This window comes from Chelmon rostratus, chromosome 4 (genome assembly GCF_017976325.1).
Source record: "Chelmon rostratus isolate fCheRos1 chromosome 4, fCheRos1.pri, whole genome shotgun sequence".
NCBI lineage: Eukaryota > Metazoa > Chordata > Actinopteri > Chaetodontiformes > Chaetodontidae > Chelmon > Chelmon rostratus.
This window is the reverse complement of record NC_055661.1, coordinates 18,138,928-18,158,519: the sequence shown is the minus strand read 5'-3', so window position 1 is coordinate 18,158,519 and position 19,592 is coordinate 18,138,928. Positions and strand designations below refer to the sequence as shown.

General features: G+C 40.0%; 2 protein-coding genes across 3 annotated transcripts; both read right to left on the bottom strand.

Annotated features, from left to right (window-relative positions):
* Positions 1–3,649: 3,649 nt before the first annotated feature.
* Positions 3,650–12,173, bottom strand: haus5 (HAUS augmin-like complex, subunit 5). Its single transcript, XM_041935737.1, has 20 exons — positions 12,050–12,173; positions 11,815–11,913; positions 11,631–11,693; positions 11,349–11,381; positions 10,794–10,818; positions 10,464–10,596; positions 10,137–10,296; positions 9,926–10,022; positions 9,176–9,267; positions 9,009–9,063; positions 8,776–8,903; positions 8,593–8,674; positions 8,338–8,492; positions 8,070–8,232; positions 7,757–7,837; positions 7,433–7,578; positions 6,852–6,948; positions 5,829–5,967; positions 5,494–5,626; positions 3,650–3,980 (listed from the first exon to the last, which is right to left on the bottom strand). Exons 2-20 carry the CDS (start codon positions 11,910–11,912, stop codon positions 3,878–3,880), a joined length of 1,983 nt encoding a protein of 660 aa, XP_041791671.1. The 5' UTR covers position 11,913; positions 12,050–12,173; the 3' UTR covers positions 3,650–3,877.
* Positions 12,174–12,504: 331 nt separating this feature from the next.
* Positions 12,505–17,918, bottom strand: LOC121605257 (fizzy-related protein homolog). Of its 2 annotated transcripts, none has more exons than XM_041935108.1 (14): positions 17,778–17,918; positions 17,065–17,182; positions 16,740–16,868; positions 16,502–16,565; positions 16,272–16,402; positions 15,955–16,037; positions 15,663–15,846; positions 15,523–15,588; positions 15,326–15,428; positions 14,882–15,066; positions 14,560–14,793; positions 14,184–14,288; positions 13,946–14,038; positions 12,505–13,851 (listed from the first exon to the last, which is right to left on the bottom strand). In XM_041935108.1, exons 2-14 carry the CDS (start codon positions 17,131–17,133, stop codon positions 13,810–13,812), a joined length of 1,488 nt encoding a protein of 495 aa, XP_041791042.1. In that variant the 5' UTR covers positions 17,134–17,182; positions 17,778–17,918; the 3' UTR covers positions 12,505–13,809. The 2 variants fall into 2 exon arrangements, with proteins under 2 accessions (XP_041791042.1, XP_041791044.1); XM_041935110.1 differs by having other exon boundaries at positions 16,272–16,399.
* Positions 17,919–19,592: the final 1,674 nt, after the last annotated feature.

Below are 19,592 nucleotides of genomic sequence, written 5' to 3'. Positions count from 1 at the left end.
CCCTAAGAGGCTTTGGCAGCAAGTTTCCACCGTTGTAGCCACTGGTGATAAGTCAGTCCTCCTTTACTGAGCTCAGGTGCTGGGCGGGCTTCTCCCACCTAAGCATATGAACACACACAAAACAGAAAAAGTTAATTAGCAAATCAGGCCCCTGATCTCCTGACTGGAGGTGTAAATCCAAACACATTCATGTTTCCACATTTATGCGCAATCAAAGCAGCAAACGATTAATGAACAATAGAGAAAAAAACACAGTATTCTTTACAGAGTGTAATAATATGTTAAGTGTACTGTGATCCACTGTCATGCATGAGACGAATTTCATAGCTTATAATTACAATTTGCTCAGAATCATTTCACAGCAAAAAAAAAAAACAACAATAAATAAAACAATAACACTACACATTCATAACCTGTCAATCACATTTAAGTTTGTATGGACTCCATTATGGCAAAAAACACAAGTAATCAGACAGGTGTTAAACAAATTTTCAGTCTAACAGTTAGTGGGTGTTCAGAGCAGGCTGTTTGAGTGATAACTTGTCAGATTTACTTTCAGTTTTACTTGCAGATGTGGTTAGACAGCAGACTTGTTAAAAAACTGCTTACTCTAATGGACCCTACTCTAAAACCGTGTCAAGGGGGGTTATCCCCAGACCTCAGCAATGAAGCTGGTTGGTACAATGTTTATTGATAGGACTGTGGTGAAACTATGAAAATAGACCCAGATTCAAAAAAGCATTCTCCTTTAAAGACATTTTTGAAAGGAAACAGCATATTGTAAAAACACTAGATGCAGTGGATCCAACAGGTTATCTATAACCCCAACTCCAAAAAAGTTAGGATCTTGTGTAAAATATAAATAAAAAAGAATGTGATAATTTGCTCATCCTTTTTTGACATATACTCAACCGAAACCAGTACAAAGATGATATATTTAACGTTTTACTTCATCAATTTGATTTGAATTTGATGCAGCACCATCTTTCAAGCAAGTTGGGACAGGAGCAACAAAAGACTGGGACACTTGTTCAGAACATTCCACAGGTAAAAAGGTTCATTGGTAACAGGTGATAGTATGATGATTGGGTATGACAGGTGCATCCTCGAAAGCCTCAGTCGTTACAATTAAGGATGGAGCGAGATTCACCACTTTGGGAAAACGGCGGGGTCAAAGAGTCCAACAGTTTAAGAAAAATGTTTCACAACACATCATTTCAAGGAATCAAGGGTTTTCACCATCTACAATACATTATATCATCAAAAGATTCAGATAATCCAAGGCAGAAAAGCAACACAGAATGCATGTGACCTTCAATCCTTCAGGCAGCAGGTGGCTTGGGGACCTCTATCCGATACCCCGGTGGTAGGAAGGCACTGAAGCCCAAGACTAGGTCTGGGTGTCCATGGAAGAGTTGTAACACACGGTTTATCACCCCCGGTGTGTCGATGCTATTGAAGAGAACAGTTAGACGGAGACATATTAGTGGTGTGGATAACAAGTGACATGAAGACAACCAACTCCTAATTAAAAAGAGAATACAAACAGCTGCATAATTACAGTAGCATCGGCAATTTCTTACTTTTTGACAAAATGCCTTAAAATGTGCAACTTCATTAAAGCCCACACACGAGTGCCACCACACAGTATCTTGAGAGTCTGCATTAACAATCATCTCATCAAAAAATACTAGAACTAAGTAACTTCTTGCATAAATACCTCTGCGACTTGAACTCTTTCATGATGTCCAGGAACTTGTTGTATATGCCAGGATCACCTGCAAAACGAATTTTGACTTGGTCCAGATATGACAAGGCATCTTCGACCTAAGCAGAGAGAGAAAAGAAAAACCAAAATCATCACTGCAGCACAAAGCACCTGGACCTGTGGAGAAGCTTTTTGGCAAACGTCCCGTTGTGCTGTTGACGAAGAAAAATGTTACAGAGATGTAAACCCAGCTCTCAATAAACTTCATGTTTAACAGGACAATAGCTCGTCTATACATAAATGCTACCCTGTGTCTCATTAATAATTGTATTAGCAAGCACTACCATCAAATATCAAGTGGTGCCACAAATAAACACATATATATATATATGCAAATATATATAGCAGGATTTCCTCCATATTAGATGGGGCATATTTGGCCATGAAGTTACACAAATAGGTAATGTTTGCTTTCTTCATTGTCAACTGAAGTGCCATATCAACAAATGCACGAGTTAGCAGTGCGAGCCGTACAAGTAACCGCTAAATAAATAAATAAATGGGCGAACACAAGGAACACCAAACAGCTTTTGTTCACTGGACCTCGGCTCTCTTTATTCACAACATCCCAGCTAGGTAGGATTACGATAGAATATGTGTTCAAACAAAGCGTTGTCACAAACAGTCCACATCTAAAGAGGCTTGTTCTAGCTAACGTTAGCCAACAGCCAGTCAACTGACGATAATAACTCCACGAACACTTACAACACCTTCCCACATACACATTTATACAATACGTTTAGTCACAGCTGGGCTCTGGCCAACAGTGTCGTGTTGGCAAAAACGGCATGATAATATTCAAACACTGCGATAACAAAGAAATGTGTAATGAAGCTGCTAATCAACTGAAATAGCCGTTCCTGGCTAGCCTGGCTGACGTCCTCCACTTTGTTCAGGGTGGCTGAAAAAACGAACAAGGAGGAACTTCCCACAACCGAGGTCTGAGTTAACGTTTGCTCACAGTAGCTGTTACTGACATCCTAAATAAGAAACTACCACTAACTGTGCCACTCGACTGTCACTCAGACGGTCATTAATGAAATGCGGCTTCCGCATCTAACATTACATGTCAATGTATTACTTTTAATAGGCCAGCGAGCTAACTGACGTTAGCCAGCTGATGCTTTCACTACTCTCGACGTTAGGGGAGAAAGAGAAAAGGCTCAAATCCAATGCAATGATCCGACGAACAAAATGGTTCTGACTCTGAGGGACTTTTCCCTTGTCGTGCCCGTTGTATTCTTACCGTCAGCTTCTGGAAGTGCTGCTGCTGCACTTGCTTTTGTGTTTTTACGTAAGGCTTGTCTTGTATTTGGTTTATTTGCTTCGCCATTATCCCGGCGACAGGAGACTTGAGAGTCACTTTCACAACTTCAGAGGGAAGCTTCGGTGTTGCCTCCAGTTGTTGGCTAGCCGACAAACCTTCCTCTCGGTCGGGAAGCCAGCCTGCCAGCAAGCAACCCTACTTTGCCGAGCTGGACAGTCTCTCACTCAGTCTTTAAAATTCGGCGGCAGCGTCTATCTTGAAGTCCGGAAGCCAGAGTCGAAGTGAAAAACTGAGAAAAAAAGAGTGAAAAATTGAACTGCGCAGGCGCAACGATGGGAGGAGCTGACTTCGCAAGAATCAGATTGCTCCACTCCCCCCTCACTGCTACAAAGAAACAATGTTACTCCACGCAAAACGATAGCTTCATAGTTCACACTGTGCCCGCAAGTACATGATCGACGATGGAATGGCTCCTGCGTGAGACAGATCAATACTGGGCTTAATGTTAGATATCTGCAGCTCATTCAGTGGTCATGTGGGCAAAATGCAGCACTGATTCAGCTACATCAATACCAGAGCAAGAGGCAGTTTCCAACAACTTTATTGTATTTTTGTAAGCAAGACAGGAACAAAATGCATTTCAAATGTTTTATTTGTGACTGACTTTTGAATGCTAAAACTTTACAAGGAGTAATGAGCACAAAAAATATAAAAATAGTAGAGTTACAGTTAGATTTACTTATATCGATTTGTGCAGTTTATAACTCCTGCAGCGTGGTCATTCTGCCACTGAAAGGTGCTGTAAGGGATCTCCTTTATATTTTTAAACTACGAGGCGTCCCCTAAGAGGCTTTGGCAGCAAGTTTCCACCGTTGTAGCCACTGGTGATAAGTCAGTCCTCCTTTACTGAGCTCAGGTAGGGCATGTTGGGCGGGCTTCTCCCACCTAAACATATGAACACACACAAAACAGAAAAAGTTAATCAGCAAACCAGGCCCCTGATCTCCTGACTGGAGGTGTAAATCCAAACACATTCATGTTTCCACATTTATGCGCATCAAAGCAGCAAACTATTAATGAACAATAGAGAAAAAAACACGGTATTCTTTACATAGTGTAATAATAAGTGTACTGTGAGTATACTGTGATCCACTGTCATGCATGAGACAAATTTCATAGCTTATAATTACAATTTGCTCAGAATCATTTCACAACAAAATAAAAACAACAATAATAAGTAAAACAATGACATTCATAACTTGTCAATCACATTCAAGAATGTATGGACTCCATTATGACATAAAAAAAACATAATCAGTAAGCAATCAGACAGGTGTTAAACAAATCCTCTCTCAAACAGTTAGTGGGTGTTCAGAGTAGGCTGTTTGAGTGATAACTTGTCAGATTTACTTTCAGTTTTACTTGCAGATGTGGTTAGACAGCAGACTTGTTTAAAAACTGCTACTCTGCTTAAGGGGCAAGGCAGAAAACCAACACGGAATGCATGTGACCTTCAATCCCTCAGGCAGCACTGCAGTAAAAACCGACATGATTGTATAAAAGACATTACTACATGGGCTCAGGAGCACTTCGAAAAACCATTGCTGGTAAACACAGTCTGTCACTGCATCTACCAATACAAGTTGAGACTCTACCATGCAAAGTGAAAGCCATGTATCAACAACACTGAGAAACACCGCCAACTTCTCTGAGCCTGAACTCATCTGAGATGGACTCACAGACAGTGGGAAAGTGTGCTGTGGTCTGATAAGTCCACATTTCAAATTACATTTGGAAAAGGACCATCGAGGTTGTTACCAGTGCAAATTTCAAAAGCCAGCATCTCTAATGGTATGGGGGTGTGTAAGTGCCCATGACATAGGTAAATTGTATATCTGTGAAGGGACCATTAATGCTGAAAGGTACATGCAGGTATTGTAGCAATATATGCTGCCATCCAGACAACATCTTTTCAGGCTGAAGACATTGCCAAGCCACATTCTGCATGTATTACAACAGCTTCATCTTAAAAAGTACAGGTAGTAGACTGGCCTGCTGCAGTCCAGACCTGTCTCCCATTGGAAATGTGTGGTTCATTATGAAGCACAAAATACAACAAAGGGGACCCCGGACTGCTGAGCAGCTGAGTTGTAAACCAATTGAAAAGAATTTCACTGTCAAACTTCATCAATTTGTGCTCTCAGTCCCCAAACACTTACTGAGTGTTGTTAAGCAGTTGGAAACATGCCTCTGTCCTAATGTTTTTGGAGTGTGTTGCAGGCATAAAATTCAGAGTGTATATTTTCAAAATCATCAGTTTAAACATTACGTATCTTGTTTTATACTGTATTCAATTGAATATAGGTCAATCAAATCATTGCATTCTGTTTTAATTTACTTTACACACAGTGTCCCAGCATATTTGGAATGAGGGTTGTACTTTAGAAATGTGCCTCACCAATAAGAGATGGCAGTTTTGACTTGGACACCATAAGAAAGGCCTTGGGCGCAACGCTGGGTGAGGCCTCTGACTCTTGGTACCAGAGACTTCAGAAGCTTCTGATCCTCCTCCACAACTCTGGACAGCAGAGCTAAAAGGCAGAATGTCAGTAAACAGTAGTTTTGTTATTTAAATTGCAAAAAATTCTTCAAAATTCTTTTTGTCCAGGGAACAAAAATTCTTACAAGTTCAAACATTCTTAATCTTAATGTTTGAACAGCCAAATACAGCATTACTTAGTATGTATTTCAAGCATGATAAAAGCTTCAATCTTGATGAGTTCCCCTGATTACCTTTCTTATCAGATGCATGCAGCACCTCTGCTTCCTTCTGTAATTTCTGCAGAGTAGCAGAGTGAAGTTGCATTAACTGACGGAGAAAACGCAGCTCAAGCTGCTGTGAACGCGTCTGTGAGCACAACTCCTCTGGAGCCTGGTGTGTGAGAGTAAGGAGAAATTTTTTTTTTGTCAAAGTCAGAGAGAGAGGCAAAGGAGAAAAAAAAAAATCCAAAAAATGAAATGCATATTTTATAAAAGCAGAAAGTACAGTACAGTATTTGTAAGACTAGCATATAGCCATAAAAGGCAAATTCACAACAGACTAGAAAATATAAGGCTATTGGTGTTGATCATCTGTGCAGTAAAACTGATTTTCACAGATGTTAAATCAAACCACTATGGGCATGTAGAGTTTAAAGAGCAGCAGTGTGAACTGTAGGAGCTACTGACACAGCTTTTAAAGGAATGCCACGAGTGTCCATGGGCACTCTTCACATGCAAAGCTATGCATCAAAATATGATTAAGAATGGGAATGGGAAGTTAAAAGCATACTTCAAATGTATAGTTACAATGTTAGATTCTGTGAAATCATAAGACACCAGAGCCAAGAGATACAAATGACTGAGGCACCAGTTCCTTAACAACAAGCTGATTCGAAAGGGAAAAAAAAAGACACAATACAACATTCACACTGTGAAGACAACTGGTTTGATATCACGACTAAGGGATGAACAAGCTCATGTGAAACTACAGCTATTATTCCTACTAAAGTTTGAAAAATCTTTTTGTCAGATTATAGTATTAATGATTCAACAATATTTTAAAGGTCTTCTGCCACTTTAAAAACACAACTGCTCTTTTGTAAAATAACTCAACACTTTATTAAGTTTAAAATGCATAATACTGCTCCTCTATTTCATTATATATTACCTTTTTTTCTGAATTGTTTTTGAATTGGATTGTTTTTCTGGGCAAGAAGAAGAAGAACAAGACCTCACTTTTGTGACAACAGCTTGATGCATTATATGCAGACTCACCCTGTACAATGGAAATGCCAGGCTCTGACACAAGGTGCTGAAGGACGGGGACTCTAAGCGATGGATGGACATCCATGATGCAGGGACTCTTTGCATTCTTTAACAGCAGAAAAAAATGTCACTTCACTATTTTTGCTCAGCAATTGTCACCACTTGTTCATGAGTGTGATTAAAAATGCCTTTTCCTGTGATGCAGTCTCCTCATGAGTCGGTTTCTTTTTTCTTTTTTTGTTTTTTGCTTTAGCCACAGGTCATGAATGAAGCAGGATAATCCCTTGACAGATTTTAATGCTCTGCTTTTCCCATCCTCCTCCCTCTGTGAATTTGTAGTTGATTGTGAAATGCAACAAAACTCAACACAAGAGAGGGGAAAAAGTTGTCAGCATGTGTCATGTAACCCTTTTTGATTTATTGCCAAATACATATTTTATTGGCAGTATAATACTTGGATATGAATGTATGCTCATGGGTGTTAGTTAGGACCCTTTACTAGGTGCCAACAAAAATAAAACTTTATTGGTTAATATACATACTAACCTGACGAAGTTTCCCCCTTTAGTTATCAGGCAACTTGTTCTTACCCTTCAACAGTCCTACGGTCCAGAGCAAGAAGGGAAACCGTCCCCAACTGTCTGGCCTCCTTGGAAATGGAGTTCCTTAGACTGTTGGTTGCAGTGGTGACATATTCAAACTGTGGTGCCAGTTTGCCCTGGATGAATTCCTGCAACTAAAACAAGACAGACATAGAACAAAGACATCTTCAAGAGATTTTCAAAATGTAGCTTTTTTTTGTGGGAAACTTTTTTTAGTTTAAGAGAAAAAAAACATTATTTTCAGCACAGAATGAAGCAAGCTCTTCTACATAATCTCTTTACTTCAGCATCATAAATGGAGAACATTCACACCTCTGTGTGCAGACGGATCAGCTCCGTCTTGGCAGCGGAGTTTCCCTTAATCAGACTTCTGATATGCTCCTGTCTCATAACCTGAGAGACACAACAACAGAACACATTTAATGATATATGTTGCAGAAACACCTCTTTAAGAGCACAGAAAGGTTTGCCAAATGTTTATCTCTAGACAGTTTACAACACACATAGCCAATCCTGTAGACCACATTTTCCTCAATAATTACTGCTATATTTTGAAACGTGTACAAAATGCTTAACCTAGGAGTGATATTGGAAAAGGTTATGAGAGGTCTCAATTCACTCTCACCACTAGTTGTCTGAAATCAAGGATGCTCTGCCACTGGCTGTGGAGGTTTCTCAGTGCCTCCTCTCGGCTTCTGGCATGCTGGTCAAGTTGGATACACTGGTCTCTGATATGATCCCTGGCTGCTGCCTGCATCACACACTGGAGTTCCACCTCTAGAGCTGACCTGACAGCAACAAAGAAAATACAAAATGAATGATTTCAAACCAGTTTTTCCATTTCAAGTTAACACACTTGTGGGCATCAATTACTCAACAGTGAGTCAGCTTACAATGCCAAGGTATCGTTGTTGAGCTCATCCGCAGTACCAGACACCTCCAGCTCAGCCTCCTTCTTGCGGGCCTGCAACTGGCTTCGGAGCTGCTGGACTCTGGCACGAGTCTGGGCCAATTCCACCAAACTCTGCTCCACCTCTACCCAAGCAGCCTGGAACAACAAACATGCAATTCAACAAATACAAATGTTTTAATCATGTCAGGAAACACATGCAGCAGCACAGCAGCAGCTGTGTGTCTGTGTTTAGCACCTCTAAGAGGGTCTTCACTGATGGCAACTCATTATCCTCCTCTGCTGACATGTCCAGTAGGCGATTGCTTTCATATCGGAACCTGCAATTAAAATGCTAGATAAATGCTCAAACACTAAGATGCTGGGTTTTTTTTTATATTCTTAAAGGAAATGAGAACATTATAACAACATTGATGTTTACCGTAGAGCTGTCACATCTCGGGTCACATCCAGACAGGCGAGTTTCTCCTCGAGTTCCTTCTGCTCTCTGGAAGCTAAATACTCCAATGCTGAGAGGACGTGGTGTGGAGGATAACCAGCCAACAGATTCTGATGACATGACAGGCAACAACATGTTCATCATTCAAAGTGAAAATTAACAGTATATACACAAGCACCAAAATATCTAGCGAGATTTGATCAAAATACACCAACCTCCACAGCACTCAGCCAGTACTGAAACACAGCAGCCCTTTGTTCACGAGTCATACTGAGTGGAACCAGAGAGAGAAGCAATTAATTCAAGAAAGAAGAAGTTGACAATATTCTGAAAGACAGTTTTTTGTTGGTTTATCAAATACTGTAGCGACTTTAGTCCTTACTGTTTGGCTGCAGAGTGTGTGGTCTTCAGTTCACTCTCTTGCAACGACTGGTAGAAGTGCACCCTGTCGTCACACAACTCTCTCACTTCACGCTAACAGGTAAAACAAAAGAAATGGGATGCCTTCAGTTAACAGCTGATGTATTACGGGCACCTTCTTCTACATTACTCAGATTTGTGTGAATAATTTATCATCAGCTGGCATTTCAAGATGACATACCATAACATTATCCATTGCCATTTCCAACGTAAAATGGAACAGTGTTCCTGAAATCACCCCTTCATTACTCCTTATATTAAAACTGCACATCGTCATTAGTTTGCTCTATAGGGAGCAGTAAATTGAGATTTCAGAAACTTTTTAAATCGTTATCATTTACAGATGTAGAGGTGCATTGGATTGTGGGTTTATTAGCAGAAAGTGGTGTACACTCTATAGGCACTCCTTGTTTTCCCCCCATTGTGGCAATTTTTGAGGGCTCTATATAGTATACACAATTAACACTCAGAATTCAGACGCTAAACTGAAATGACAGAGGGTATATATAATGCACTAAATAGTAAACAGAGTGATTTTCGACATAACCAGCATGCATTTTTCTCAGTTGGCCTATTCATTCATTATTTTGGGGGCCTTGGATGGTGGCAGGTACTCATGGGTAACAGTAATGCACTGACACTGCATATGCCAGATGAAGTGCACTCCAAACTCTACTCAGTAAAAGACAGACCAGATTTAGACAGCTCTTACCAGGACCTGTGCCTCCGCTGCAGTTTTAGAGTTGAGTTTGTCACCATCACTGCTGCTGGAAGGCTTATCATCAAACAGCACTTCAATCTCTGCTTTCCTGCAACAAAGCCAGGGCAGGGCTTACTTATGTATTATATGATTGGTATGCATGTGTAAGTGATCCTACTTCTTTACTTTTTATTTTACTTAAACTATCAATGTTCTGCCTTACTTGGCCATTTGTTCCAGTGCCTGGCAGTGCGCGCTGATCTTTTGTGTGTCATCAGAGAGCACCTTCCGATCCAAGATGCAGCGCCGCCTGAAGGCTTGTAGGAGCAGCTCTCTGCGCCGGCTGTCCTCTGCCTGGGCCCAGGTACGGCTGATGGACTGCTCTGTTAGTAAATAGTGGAAAACACTGGCACTTAAAATATTGTTGAACTATGTAAGCAAAGCAAACAGCAGCATATGAGCTGGCTTTCTGCCTTCCACCCACACTAACTGTTAAAGGAGTAATGTGGCCCGATCAGATACCCAGTCCATAGTGCATGTGATGACTAACCTTGTGTAGCCAACTGTTCCTCTGTTCCACTGATCTGAGAGTCCAGGTGACTGATCTCAGCTCTCAGCTGTTCGATCTTCTTCTGAAGTTCTCTCTGCTTAGCAGCCTCACTCTGGCCCTCAGCCTGTGTCAACTGAGCATGCAAAAACACCAGCAGAAAAAAAACACATTTCATTTTAACAGTGCCTTACTGATTTACATTAAAAGTTTTGTTTTCATTATTGTGTATCACTAGTGCGATCACTCAAGATGAATCAAGCAACTGAACATCTAGCAGGGAAATGTGAAACAGAAATGAACCACAAGGAAGGAAAACAAGTTGTAGCCTACCTCTTTGTCTTGAAGAACTTTGTACCTTAAAGATCATAATGTCAAGGAATTTACTGGATAAATCCCAAACATAGAGTGGTCATGGTGACTCGGGAGGTTCAGCACACACTGGGTGATACCAAGTATTAGAGAGGGCATTTATTTTATTTTATTTAATTATTTATTTTTGGGGTATTTATAAGATGTCACAGTAGACAATTTAGAGGAGCAAGAGAGCAGGAATAGGATACAGCACAAAGGTCCCTATCAAGTTTTGACCCAGGGGCCACCAGAGCCCCATAAGAAAGCATACGCTACAGTATATGTATGCTGTCCTTTGCATGCAACAAGAAGAGTGGCAGTGTTTCCAAGTGGTGGCAGAGAGTAAATTGACAGAACATAAACACACAAATGGCAACAAGTCTCGCACAAGATAAAGACTCTCTTAAGGTCATGTGATCTCTCAATGAAATTTACAAGGGCAACTAAATAGTTAAAATGTACACATAAAGTTGCTATGTTTATTGTTAAGATCCTGGTGACTTTAAAATCCTCAATCAGGGCCAGAAAGGATACCACTGGAGATTTCCACGCATGATCCTCACGTTCCTGGGGATACAAATACACAGTGAAGAAGTCAAGATTTGTGGATTATTTGCCCATTTTCCCAGTCAAAGAGTGCACAGAAGGAGAGACTGCAGCATATCTTAAAGACGAAGCTATTCATCAGGTGCCATGATGTTCTTTATTTTGACCAGACAAATAGGGACTGAGTGAGTTCTGGGATGATATACAAGAAATCAGCAGTACTGTAACCACAGGTAAGTTACAGAAAAGGAAGGCGGTGTAAAGACTAACCTCTGGTGAAAGATGTGTTGGATGACATATTTCCATATTGACTTCCCTGTCCCAACACAGAGCCTGGAAAACAAATGATCAGCGTTACGCTTGTTCAACGCTGCGAAGCAAGCATTAATCGTAAGGACCTCCACGTTTAATTTTTAAGTGACAGTTGGGAATGAATAGACGAGCCGATACCCACGTTTTAAAATAGCTGTCATTTGGAAGGCTGTCCGGGGGTAGATTAAACTCTTCTGTCGCCCAGCGTTTCAACTGCTGCACAAGATTTCTGTCAGCCATCCTGACACACAACAAAAGGTAACGTAAACAACATGGAGCGAGCCTGCTAGCTAGCAACACCAACAGGGTGTTTTTTTGTCAGCTGGCTAGCATTGTTAACTAACGCTAATTTAGCTGTTTGTAGTCTTTGTACTTACTTTGCTCTTATGGAAGATGCGTCTGGGCTTCAACACAAGTAATTTGACTTCGTAATGGACTCTTTATTTTATTTGAAATACTCAACTTTCAACTTCCCGCCTGTTCACATTATTTCCGGTTAGCATATCCGTTTAGGCTAGGAAGCGCCTACCCACTTTTAAACAGAAGCACGCCCACTTCCGTATGCCGCTGCCTGGATGTCGCCGGTTGTTGTCATGGATACAGTATTATTGACATAGATTTATTAACGAGGAAATCCCTCATAATAAAAATAAGTGGACTGACTCCTCAATTAACTTTGAACATTTTTGAAAAGAGCTACTTGAATATGACACTACAAAAAACAGGAAGTTTGTGAACATTTGGGCAAATATACACACATAACACGTACATATACACAATACAATAGTTGATCCAACTTTTTTTTATTTTATTCATTTTTTAAATACTCTCTGGTTATACCCCTGGTATGATCAGTTTTGTTAGAATGTTGTATGTATGCACTGTTCCACTGACATGAACACATAAAAAAGGCAACTTGACCTCAGAATCTGTAAACAGTTAAACTATATGACATTGAATGTTGACAAACCAACATATTTTTCATACTGAGGAGATGCATAAACTCAATCACACTTTGAAATTGTGATTTTAGGATACAGCATTACAAAATCTAATCAACAACAGAAGTGCAACTAAAAACTAAACTAAAAATTCACAAAAATAAATGGTAATGGTATTTTCTAATGCCACAATGAAAATATACACTGAGTCAGACACCAGTTCTTCAGTTCCATCATTTTTTTTATTTCTTCCTTTGGGGTGACTATGGCTCAGGAGGTAGAGAGGGTTGTACACTAATCAGAAGTTCAGTGGTTAGATCCCTGGCTCCTCCGACCGCATGTTGAAGTGTCTTTCGGCAAAATACTGAACCCCAAATTGCTCCCGATGGCACTATAAGTGTGAGTTTGAGTTGACTTAATGTGTGTGTGTGTGTGTGTGTGTGTGTGTGTGTGTGTGTGTGTGTGTGTTTGTGTGTGTGCGAATGGGTGAATGTGGCATGCATTGCAAAGCGCTTTGAATAGTCGGTAGACTAAAAAAAAGTGCTATATAAACGCAGTTAATTCAATTAATTTACCTTTACCACAAACAATCAACCATGTAGTATACAGTGTGTCTAGATGCACAGCATTAGACTTTCTGTCCATAGGAGAAAAACTGCATTATTTCAGCCAACCACTCTCAACCTTAGGGCTCTAAAGATCACAGTAAGCATGGTGCACATACATCAAAGGCCTTAGTAGGTGATTATGTTTAGTTTTCATGTTTTAGTTATAATATATAATGGCACTGTTCCCCATTGAAGCCACTGCAGCATTAAATAAATAAGACCTGAGTTAAACAAAAACTAAGAGTGCTCTCTCCACAATGCAAATTCCACAACAATGAAAATGGTATCACAATATTTTTAAGTAAGGCCTATGATTTCTTCAATCCACTTATACATTTTTTAAAAAGTAAAAAAGAAAAAAAAAAGACTACATTCATAATGAGAGCACAATTGTCAAAAAGAATTTCCCAAACAATTGTTAGCATGAAAAACTTGCTCAGTTGCTCTCACTGACATTTCCTCTGAAAACAAGTCACAAGATGCTTTAGCTGGTACTGTATGTCCTTAGCACCATGTTGATGAGTGATCCCCTGGTGGTGTCAGGATCCACTCAAACTGGACTTTTAGAGTATTAATGTTTGCTTACAGTTACCGTATCCTAGTGAATAGATTTAAAACTGATACAGATTCCTGAAACAAAAGATAAAGAAACTTGGTTAATTGTTTTGCAGACTCTGAGGAGTATGTAATTGCAAAGTGCTGTTCCCATAAAGTGCTCTCTTACCTTTGTTGACCTTGTTTTACTGAATACATTCCAGAAGCGTAGGGTCTCATCTCCAGCTCCTGTTACTATGGCCTCACCATCCGGGGACATGGCCTAATATTTAAAAAAAAAAAAAAAAATTAATTAATCTAAAACATGAATCTGCCAGATGTCAATGATGGAAAATATGGAGCAGCTTTTCCGTGAACATGATCAACAGCAAGATCACATTCTCATCAGAAAGAAAACACACACTGACCAGGTAGAGCACTCTGTAGGAGTGTCCTGTGAGTTTGGCAACCTGAGTGAGAGCTGGATATTTCCACACCAAGATCTGGTTCTGAGAATAGCCATGAGTGCTCACCTGCAGAAAGAGCCAATATTATAATTCAAGTGGGGCATTGTGTAATTCCCTATTAATAAATCATACCACATTCTATTAGACACATTTATGCTATTACTGCAAACAGACTTTGTTGACAGACAGCTGTATTTTACACTGAGTGCCAGAGATATAAAAAGGAAACACGCTTAAAGCATTAAAGCATATCACTTCATGATAGCTGTTGCTTGATAACTGCAGAGAATACAGCCAGCAAATCAACTGTGCACAGTGTGTATCTGGAGTGACTTACCAGCTCATTAGCATGTTTGGACCAGGCCAGGTTGCAGACCTGTGAGCCAGTGTCCATACACTGCAGAGGCTGCGAGGTCAGGGTGTTCCAAAATCGGATACAGCGGTCGGCAGTGCCGCCCCCCGAGGCCAGCAGGCCATGCTGGTGGGGGGACCAGGCTATGGCTTTCACTGCAGCCAGGTGATCAATGTATGTTTGCACTGGGCTCAGTGAGGAGTGGTTCCAAACTAGCAGCTGAGATGACAAATAACAACAACATCATTAAATGCAATGAGTAAATGCACAAAGATAGAGGTGCATTTAGTAACAATAACAACTGTACCTTGTTGTCGTTGCCACCAGACGCAAGCAGCTGATGGTCAGTGCTCCACTTTAAGCCACACACTTCCTGTCTGTGTCCCTGCAGCCGTCTCTCTGACTGCAGTGGAGGCGTCCGCACATCTCTTTGAAGAATCATACGATCACGGCTTCCTGACGACAACTGGTCTGCATTCCATGCTAACGCTCCTGCAGACACAGCAAAGCTTTATTTATGTTTGCTCACACTCTCTACATTTGAATAAATTCATAATTTCTCTCTGAAGACAGCCATCAAGAATGTCAAGCATTTATTCATCTTAATGGTGACTGGTTTTTTTTGTTTTGTTTTTTTTTTTTACTTCTTTCTATTTTCAGTTCATTTGTTTTTATTTCTGACTTGAACACTTCTATCAAGGCACTGTATAGCCCATGCTCAGAGTTTAATTAACACAGCAAATGTTCTCACCAACTCTTGCTGTGTGTCCTTCCAGGGAAAAGAGTTTCTTCCCAGCTGCAGCGTCCCAGATCTGAACATAACCTTTGTGAGTCCCCACTGCCACCAGGTTACCCTACAAACACAAAGAATCCCTTCATTAACAACTCTAACTGTGCAAAAAGTCCACCATGGCAGTTTCTTGAAGGCAGTGAGCTATGTGTACTTACCCTTTCGGACCACCCAACTGATGTGACTGAGTCTCCCTCCACTGATAAATCACACAACCTTGTTACCTGAGGAAAAGACATATACAGTGTTACTACAAAAATCACGTTCCGAAAAGAGCTGCACAAACACTCTGCTGTACCTGGCTGGTGCAGGCACTCCACAGGTAAACACATGTACCCAGCCCAACACTGAGCACGTTCAGAGACGACCAGTCCACCAAGTTGAGGTAGAAATCATCCTGCAGCTCTGGAGCATCAAGGACTTTAAAAGGGATCTTTGAGATCTTGCGAGTTGGCTTTCTTGGTGAACGCAGCAGTTTCTGACTGCAACAGGAAAAGTCAGACATTAAGAATCACTGATGCTACAATTTACAGTTTATTTCTTTGCAGTGATCAACAAAAAGATATCACAATGCAAAACTTTGTCTCTACCTTTTGTTGCTGACAGGTGATAGAGAGTAGGGGGAGATGTTAGTGCCATTGTCTGGTGACAACCTTTTGGTATCAAGTGAATACTGCAAAGAACACACAGGCAGATACCATCATATTCTCTACCAGAGTCATTAAAATAACATAAACCACTGAAGAAAAAGTGTACACTGACTGAATAGTGATGCTCTACTGTTTGGTTTTGTTTTTTGTCCCCACTCAAGACTCAGAGAGCATATTTCATGCATCTCTTCTGACACTATATGATCAATGCGCAATATATTTCAGTATATACAGAGTACGAGATGAAATGTTCTTACAGTGAAGAGACTTCTCTTCTCTGGGGTTGATGGCTGTAAACGTCTGTCTTCTGTCTGGGGGTCCTGGATCTTTTCTATTCCTGCTCCCAGCAGCTCATTCTTCAACAAAGCAGAGTAGGCCAGCCCGTCTGCTACAAAAATATAATTCATACATGAGCACAAAACTACATTCCTAAGTGCACATAAGTAAGTAATATACTGATCTAAATCCCTTCACAAAATGCACTTACCTTTGATATTATCAGAAGTGGCATCCTTTGTCTTTCTGTTCTGACTTGGTGACTTTTCATTTTCCTGAAAATTAAAGACATTGTCATTAATAAGCGACAGGAACTTTCCTCAGACAGAGCATTCACACAGTAATCAGCTTCACCTAAACGCACTGTAAAATCTAGAATTTTGTAATACACTACTTGTCTCTACTTACAGACACACTCCACAAAACATTTATACAAAAAATGTTCATACATTGATCCTGTGGAAGTTGATATTCCAGTTTGCTCCTGCTCTGGTTGGAATGAATCTGTCTCCAAGTTTACTGGGTGAGGATAATGGGGAGCTAGTGGGTGTCCGACCATGCAGACTCTGCGTCAGTTTCTGCAAAACCAACAAAATTAAGTGTATTAATTTGTGAATTCATGGATGTTTGGTCATTTCTTTTAGATCAGTTCATTTCTAATTTAACTTGATAATACCACAAGTTCAGTGTTGATGTACAATATATACATCATTAAGGAACACAGAAAGACAACTAACAGTGGAGAGGAGAAAAGTAGTAAAAAAAAAAACTCACAGCAGGGCTCAGGTTGTCATTTTGAATGTTGATTTGGCGGAGGAGGCGATGTTCATATTCTGGATCCATCCTAAACTGAAATCCGTATCCCACAGCCACAGGCTGGGATGTTGGGGGACTGGCCAACACACAAAAAAATGATTCCACCAGTTAAATTGTAACGCTATTCAATTACTTTTGCTTGTTTTTGCTTCAAGATGCTTCAAGATTGTCTTATAGTCACTGAGCATGTCAATGAAATTTGCATATTCTGCTTGTATTCTGGGGCTTGTATCCCACAATGCAGGGCTAGAAAGATAGCTAAAATATTATGCTGTATACTGAAAATGCTCAAATCAAATCATTTTTATAGACATCTCTTCACCTACCTGCCTTGTAAAATACCCCGATTAAATGTGTTATACTAACCATACCAGCATGCCATTTATTCTGTGTAATTTTAAACTCTCAAGGAAACCCAATGTTAGATTTGCAAAAAAAACCCCAACAGATTAACTAGTAGTTAACTCATTCTGTAACGGCACGATTAACTTTCGCCCAGTTTGAATGACATTTTAAACTCGTAATGCTCGCATGTTCGTAGTTAGCTGTCATCAGATGTTTTTTTATAGTCATGTTTAGAATTGAAAAAAGGAAAACTAGCTAATGACAACGTTAGCTACTTTAGCTAGTGGCTAATCTAATCATTGCAAAAGACAACAGAAGTTACATACAACAGCGAGCCAGTCCGTGGATATGTCCACACAAATGCCAGGACAGGAACAGGAACAATTCGCGGATATATCAGATGAAATTAAACGATATATTTACAGGTTTTCACCCTCAGGTGTACTGTAGTTCAGTTTAGCTAAGGTAGAAATGACATTGCATTGTGGGATTTTTGACACCCATGTGACGTATGCCTCTCAAATGAAAACACGGAAATAGTGCATTTGTTGCTAGAGGGAGTTTGTTGGGCTATCACGACCAGCGATTAAATATGTCGGGGTTTGCAGGTAAATAAGGGCAGATGTCTGTGTTCTCAACCAACAAAATAGCACACTATATCCTAAACTGTACTTCCCCACTTACTATATTAACTTATATCGAACAGTAAAAGTCTTAAACAGATTAAAGATCTTAACTAACGAGTAGTTTGGACTGCAAGTGAATGAACTACATGAAACGTGTGGGGAACCTCTGATGCAGATCAAACTGAAAAACCGCTCAAGTTGAATACAAGCAAAGACATTACATGTTATTGTGTATGAATACGAATGAGTTCCTTGTCATGTCCAAGTACCAAACATAGAGGGCGTGCTAGTCCTATGTTCAAACTCCACAGACCCAGGCGAAGGCATGGCAGCACTGATGTGGCCTGTACTGTCCGTCAGAGGGTGGAGGAAGAAGTAAAAGTAGTAATACTATCAATTCAGTTGAAAGTAAAGGACCAACATTCAAATTGATTCTTAGGTGATCACACAAAATGGCTAGCATCAAAATGAAATTACAGTACCAAAAGTAAAAATACTGATTATGCAGAGTGAATAATTTCAGAATAATGTTTATCATTAAATAATCATAATTAGTGATGCATCACTTTAATGTTGCAGCTGGTAATGGTGGGGCTAATTTGAATGACTTTTTATCCTGCAGTTTTAATTTATAATAATACAGCATAATTTTTTGGGTGATTCATATTGATAATGTAAATTTGCAACATATGCAGTAACTAATAAGTCATCAAATAAATGTAGTAATGTAAAAAATACAAAATCCACCTTCAAACAGTAGTGGGGTAAATTGTACAAAATGGGAATACTCAAGTACAACAACCTCAAAATTGTACTAGGGGACAGCACTTAAGTTCATTCAAGTACATTAACAAAAGTAGTAACTAATATGATAAGATGCCCACAGGAGAGATTCTTCCTCCAGTTTGTCAGATCATATTGTCCAGTAAAGAACATGTTTCCTGTCACTTTTGCTGTACTCCAATAAAGTGGATACCTCCTGTCTGCTGGATTAGAGATTCACTCCACTGAGCAGTTTTTGGGCTCATTATTTGTCTGAAATCCCAGTACAACAGAGAACAGTGAAATCACAACTCTTCTGCAGGCTTGTGATAAAATATTTGATAATCTAATCAGGCAAGAAGCCTGGTTTTGGTTCATGACAGTTTAGATGTATTTTTAAATCTGACGGCCTCCTATTTTTGATTATACGGCAACAGGATTATAAATTCATAATGTGTGTGTTAGTGTCTGTAGGTAACATTTTGAGTTTGTTTACATGTTTTGTTCTCATCTAAAAACACTGCTGAATGTGCTCTTCTGTCGCCACCCGATTCTATACAATGATGTAGTCCCTGAAGTGCTCTGCTAATGAGCATGTAGCTGTAACAAAAGACTGAGCATTGTGCCTTTAATGCTGGCAAGTGTAGTGATAATAATCACACACTGAGCGCACAGAGGGCCCCATGTGAACTTCACTGTGTGCTTTCTGGTGAGTGAGCCAATAGAAATTTATCACATCAGACACACAACATA